At 49.0% G+C, this 6,164-nt stretch overlaps 1 protein-coding gene across 4 annotated transcripts in view; it reads left to right on the top strand.

Annotated features, from left to right (window-relative positions):
- The first annotated feature begins 983 nt into the window (after positions 1-983).
- The window catches only part of CACNB2 (calcium voltage-gated channel auxiliary subunit beta 2), a 265,080-nt gene continuing 259,899 nt past the window's right edge, over positions 984-6,164 (top strand). For 3 of the 4 annotated variants that reach the window (XR_009957564.1, XM_062569049.1, XM_062569048.1), the window contains exon 1: positions 984-1,133. Coding sequence is in view for 3 of the 4 variants with exons in the window: in XM_062569049.1 (XP_062425033.1) it covers positions 1,029-1,133 (105 nt within the window). In the remaining variant the exon portion in view is untranslated. The remainder of the gene's footprint in view (positions 1,134-6,164) is intronic. The other variant, XM_062569046.1, reaches the window with a different exon arrangement.

The raw sequence follows: 6,164 nt of genomic DNA, 5'->3' as shown, positions 1-6,164 counted from the left end.
TTTAAAAGTCTCACGTGGGATACATGATAACCTGATTAAAATTGTACTGATGCTGGTTTTCTAAAAGCAGATAGTAGGCTGGATCTCACCTGTTACACAGGAATTACTCAGCCCTGGCTGATGTGCCTGGGGGACTCTCCGAGAAGTACGGGAAGAAACCGTGCTAATGGGTCGGGGCTCCGCGCCTGGAAAGCGCTGCTGTGTCCGCTAAGAGCAAGCGCATCCCCCGCCCGCCGTCGGCCTGCGGCAGGAGCTGAGACCCGCCACGTCCTGGCGGGGGGCCGGGAGCGCCCACGCGAGCGGCGGCGGCGGCTCGGGGGCGCCGCCCGCGCCCCTGCGCCCCGCGGAGCCCCGGCGAGCCGCCGGGCTGCCCTCGAGGGCGGCCTTCCTCGCCAGCAACGTCTCCGAGAGCAGACGGGCAGCGCGCTCCCGGGCTCCCTGCGCCCCAGCCGCGCCTCCCGGCCGGCGGCCCCGGCCCCGCTCGCACCCCCGACCCTCCGCCGCCCCTCGCGGGCCGCCCGCGCCGCCGCGGCCCCCCGCCCGCCCGGCGCCCGAGCCCGAGCCCTCCGCGCGGCCAGCGCCGCCGCCGGGCGCGGCCCGGCCCCGGCGCAGCCCCGCGCCCGCGGCCTGCGCCGAGCCCGCGGGGGAGCGGCCGCCCCGTCGCGGGCCCGCGGCCGCGCAGCCCCCGCCCGCCGGGGAGGGAGGCAGGCGCCGCCCCGCGCCCGCCGCCCGGTAGCTCGGGGCGGGGGGGGGCGATGCTCGCTGTCACTTTCCCTCTCCCCCACGCGCCGCCCCCTGCCCTCCCCCTGCGCCCGGCGGCGGCGGCGCCCCGTCCCCCGGCGCTGCGCGCTCCCCGCCGGCAGCAGGCAGGGCCGAGCCGCGCCGCGCCGCGCCGCCGCCCGCGCTCCCTCCCCGCCGCCGCCGCCGCCGCCGCCGCCGCCGCATGGCCGGGCGCTGAGGGCGCCGCCGCCCCGGCCCGGCGCCGCCCGCCCCGGCCCGGCGCCGCAACTGCCCCGCGCTCCTCTCCGATGGTCCAGAGCGACATGTCCAAATCCCCTCCCGCCGCGCCGCAGGAGGTGCAGATGGAGCTGCTGGACAACCCCCTGCCCGCAGCGGCGGCGGCGGCCGCGCAGGTACCGCGGCGGCGGCGGGAGCGGGGCGGCGGCCGCGGCGGCTCTCGGCCCGGCCGGGGCGGGTTGGCGGGGGCGCTGCGGGCGGCGGCGGGGCGGGGGGGGCAGAGCTCCCGCCGGGGGAGATGGGGAGGGAGCGAGCGGGCTGCCAGGGCTCGCTGTCCTCCAGCTGCAGCTCCCGCCGCCAGAAAAGTTTGACAGCTCCTCCAGAGAGCCTGCCCCCTCCCCCCGCCCCAGGCCGTTTGATTACCGCGCACACTGGGGGGCTCCGTGCCACGGAGGCTCTGCAGATCCAGGAACCCCCCGGGGTGCCGAGCGCGCCCGCGCAAGACCGCGCGGCTGCTGAGTTGCCCTTCCGCGCAGTTGCGCCAGGCTGCGGGGAGCGTCCGCTTCCCCCGTAACCGGTCGGGTCGGAGGCTGATGCTCAGCGCGCTGCGCGGCGCCCCGCTCACCTGTTGCAGGCGGGAGAAGGCGGTGCGCGCCGCGCAGCCCCGCGCAGCCCCGCGCAGCCCCGGGCGGGGGTTCTGACATTGCAACAGCTCCATGTGCACTGCGTGCAGGCTGACGGGTGGAGGGGGGACAGGGAGTGGGCGGTAGCAGGCTCGGTGAAGACTTTATATTTTGAAAGGTGGTTCCTGTTTAGTGTATGAATGTTGCATAATATCTCCGAGTTTGCAATAGTTGGCCACACGGACTTATGGAGCTATTTTTAAACCCAGTAACAGGGTGGTAAAATATGATTGTATGTGTTTTAAATTACAAACATGCTTGTTTTTGTTAGGACATAGATTGGGATTTTTTTCCTTTTGGGGTGGCTGCTTTTATTGCTGCTGCCAGAGCTCTCTCTGATCCTTTATTTTCTTTGAAAAAAAAAGTCTGATTTCATCACATAAGTGCTTGGTTGCCACAGGAGAATGGTGTCAGTCTGTCAAAAGACTCGTTGATTGATCTTTACTTACTGAGGATCGCGAAGAGCGGAACAAAATGCAGACACTCTGACACGGAGACTAGATTAAGAGAAAAAGTATCTCTTTGTATGTGGATTTGCCTGCAGTTTCCAAGTGTAGAGTAGACCTTTCAGAAGGGCCATGTACTTTGCCAACTTCTCCAGAAACAGTGGCAAGGGAACTAATTGCAGACCTACAAATACCCCCTTTTCTTACTCTTTTCAGCCCTAAGCACGGAACTGGCAACTGTAAAGTCAGGTAGTGCGTCTCTGCTGTGGACAAATGTCAAATAGTGATCATAAAGTTGATTCTCACCCCTTCTTTTCACTAGATAAAGAATTTCTCTCTATAGAGAGGAAGGATAGTTTGCTAACTCCTGCTCTGCTTGTGTTTCCAGTGAAGTACTGGTATTCTATTTTATATGATTGGTTTTTGAACGCCTATGCCAAAAAGGACCACTTCTCAAGACAGTGATAGTGCAGCTTTTCAGTTCAGTGAATAATTTTCAGTTTTCTGAACCAAAGTCCATTAGGCAAAACAAGCATCTCATCTTCTGCATGCAAATGTATTCTAGTCATACATAAACCTTTGGTGTGGAGGGTATAAGGAGGAAATGGAAACAAAAGATCTCTTTGTCTGAATAATAATGTTCAATTAATTCCTTCGTATGTGCTGCATTGAAAGACAATTATTCTGATTTGGGTTTTTGCTCCATTAACGTGATTTCTAAAAAATCAATATTGTAAGATCTTGCTGCTTTAGTACATACTCACAGTGAGAAAGAGAAGCTTAATGAGACTACATGAATCATCAAGTAGATTGCCTACAGGTACTTCAGTTATGTCTACCATTATCTTTTTCACTAAGGTAGTTGAGTATCAATCCTAGAAACATTTCATGCCAAGTAGTGCGTCAGAAAAAAAAAAAAGGTGCAAGTTTATGGAGTGATATCACTCCTGAAAGTATTCTCTCTGAAGTGCTACTTCTGGGAATTATGATTTAGCAAAATATAATTGAAGAGCCTTTGTGTACTTGTAACAAGCTTGAAAATTTCTCTTATCCAAGAATTGTACTTCTGCAAAGCGGAGAGTTTCTTTTAATCTGGCTGTGCACCATAGTCAATATATTGGCTCGTGCCTGTCCATAGGTTTTTGCCAAACTTGTCATAACTTGGCAGAGGAGTGAATATATTTAACAATCCTTGAGAGTAATTACTTCCACAGTATTAACTATGTGAACTGTTTTTAGATGGCCTCTGTATAAACTCTATTTCTTATTTTTGTAGTGTATTTTTCTAACAAGACCTGCAAAGAGAATAAAAGCCCTGTAGGCGTTGATCCTGACAATTATCCTGTACTCTCCCTGGGATTTCTTTGAAACAGATGCAGAGTATCTATATGTGTTTCTGTTTCAGCTAATACACTGGGGCTCCCATGTCCATACTGCTGGAAAATGCATGGCTACTCATTTTGATCTTAGTCTAGACAGGAGCTGTGGTATACTTTGGTATTTGTGGTCCAGGCTTATCCAGATGTATGCCTGTTTTACTTGTTAAATGGTGGATTCATTCACAATTTCATGTATAAGCCAGTACAAAGTAGTAGTGGTCTGTGTGACTCTTTTGTGATAAAGTCAGCACTTGATTTTCAGAAATTGTAAAAGCTACAAGCTGCTGAAATGCTTCGGAGTATCTGTTTTTCTAAATCAATTCAATTTCTCTTTTCAACTCTTTATTTCAAGAACTTCTCAAATTTAGAAATTTTAATTAGAATACTCAATCATTTTAAGTAATTCAGATGCTATGCTGATTTAGTCTTTAGTCTAAAATATATTTATTGTAACATAGCATATTAATACTTCTCATGGTAATTTTTGGTCCCTTTTCTTTTCTTTTCTGTTCTGTTCTGTTCTGTTCTGTTCTGTTCTTTTCCTCTCATTTAATCATTTTCTGGTCCTGTTTCAAAGTCCCTTAGTCCCCAGAAATTGTTAGATTTGGTTTCTATATCTACTTTCTTACCATATAGCTTCCTGTGTTGTGTCATACGAACAGTCATACCAAATCAAATCAGTAATTTATATGGGATATTTCAAAGGAAATATAGTGGAGCCTTATAGCAGGCAACAATACCTTGTCCAGGAAGGATATATCTTATCCTAGATAAATCCTTCCCTATTCCTCATTATTTTTTTTACTGTTTTTTTCTTGCCTCCTTATGCATCATCTGTCAATGTAGATCTTAATGGCTTGACACATTTTAAATGACAATAATTTCCTTCTTGATTGTTTTCTTCATTTCTTTCACTTGGATTTAGATTTCCTTTGTGTTCTGATTATATTGAATGCTTCCTCCTTTCAAGTCGAAAGGCTTCATTGCACCAGCAGCACTTGCTTGTGATGTGCGCAGGCTTCCCTTTGCACGGAGCTCAGCTGTAGCTGGTCCAGTTGCATTGGAGAACATAAATGGGAGCTGTGGAGTTAGGCTCGAGATTGTTCATTTTTCATTCCGTGTAGATTATGATTGCTGTGAATTTTAGAGTAATGTACAGTTTGGTGACTCCTGAATAGTAGCTTAGTTATTTAGCCTTGTGACTGTTATGACTGTTGCCCTTTCTGGATCTCCAGCTATCTTTTCAGCTGCATAGCACCTTCCCTGCACAGGCTGTCTTGCGGTGATGGGGAATAAGAAGAATAGCCAGAGATTTATTCCCAGCAGATTAATCACACTGCCCTCTACTGCTCTATTTCAGCTAAGCCGATTTATCACAACACAGACCCTGTTTACTTATTCTTTAAACAAATATTTTGCAGTAGAGTATTTCCCAGGACTAACTTGCAAGACTAACTTGTAATTGATTGAAAAAAACAAAGTTTATACCCCTTGCTTACTTAAATAATAGCAATAACCATTTTAAAGGATGTATGGAAAGTTTTACCCTCTTCTCCCCGCACCCCTAGAAGCCAGGTGCGATATGGCAGTAGCTCACAATAGTGTATTCGAATGAGAAGGAGATGAAAGCAAACTGCGTTCGCTGGACTCTCTCAAGGTTCTCAGCAAGGGGTAGTATTTTCTCTGCTGATATGGTGATCTCCTTTCAATACTGTGCCTCTTAATGACAGAAATAAATTGTAATAGTTTTTGATTTAAAAATCCCTTCAACTTTCAGCTGTTACTTTTCTGATGATTCTTCTCAGCTCTTACGTTTTGTTCTGCATTTTCCTGGACTCTACCAATAATAGGTAGTCTTCCGTGCTCATTTCTTTCAGTTGGGTATTTTACATCATCAGCAGATATGAGCTATAATCGTTGTTTTTTACATTTTCCTGGATTGTAAAGTCCTTTGAAACAATTCAGTATTTTTAGTTCCAATTAATTTGAGTATCTGTTAACCATCTTCTAGAGAATAGTATCTCTATTTTTGCCTTGCTTTGTCTTTAGGTTTATAAATCAAATGCTATGGATGAAAGTTCCTGTACTTTTCCAACCTTGGATTCTCTGGAGTTACAATTATTTTTCAGCTGTTTCTTTTACTCAATTCTTTTCTGTTCCAGGATAGAAGAGTTTCAAAATAACACAAAGCAATCAAAATCAGTGTTTTTGCCTTAGTCTCTGTCAGCAAGGCAACACACCCTGCTTTGCAGAGGGAAGATTCCCCATTGCTGACTGCAAATACCTCTTTCTGTCATAGGGTCAGAATTCTTTTTCTGTTTACTTGTTTAAGATAAATATGCAAATTCATGGAGATTGAGGGATGGAGGAGCAGGCACCTGGCCTACAGGTCACCAATCTTAAAAGGCTGTAAGAGATACAGTGGAGTTTAGGCATTGATTTTAACATCTGCTACTGTTACTTGCCCTTTTTGCTGAATTGAAAACAGGTATCTTAATCACTGGTGCTGCAGGGCAGATAGGTGTGCAGCAGACTTGAAACTGGGTCCTGGGTTGCAGGCAGGAGGGGAGCAGGCCAGGTGCCTCCTTCTGTTGAATTTACTTTGGTATAGATGGAGGATTTATAAAAAGGACTCTGGAATGGACTTAACAGCCTCAACAGCTTGTGTGACTGTATATGGAGATCCTCACTCTTGATAA

The sequence above is a fragment of the Rhea pennata genome, chromosome 2, assembly GCF_028389875.1.
Source record: "Rhea pennata isolate bPtePen1 chromosome 2, bPtePen1.pri, whole genome shotgun sequence".
Classification (NCBI taxonomy): Eukaryota; Metazoa; Chordata; class Aves; order Rheiformes; family Rheidae; genus Rhea; species Rhea pennata.
The sequence above is the reverse complement of the archived record's forward strand: the minus strand, read 5'-3'. Positions and strand labels throughout refer to the sequence as shown.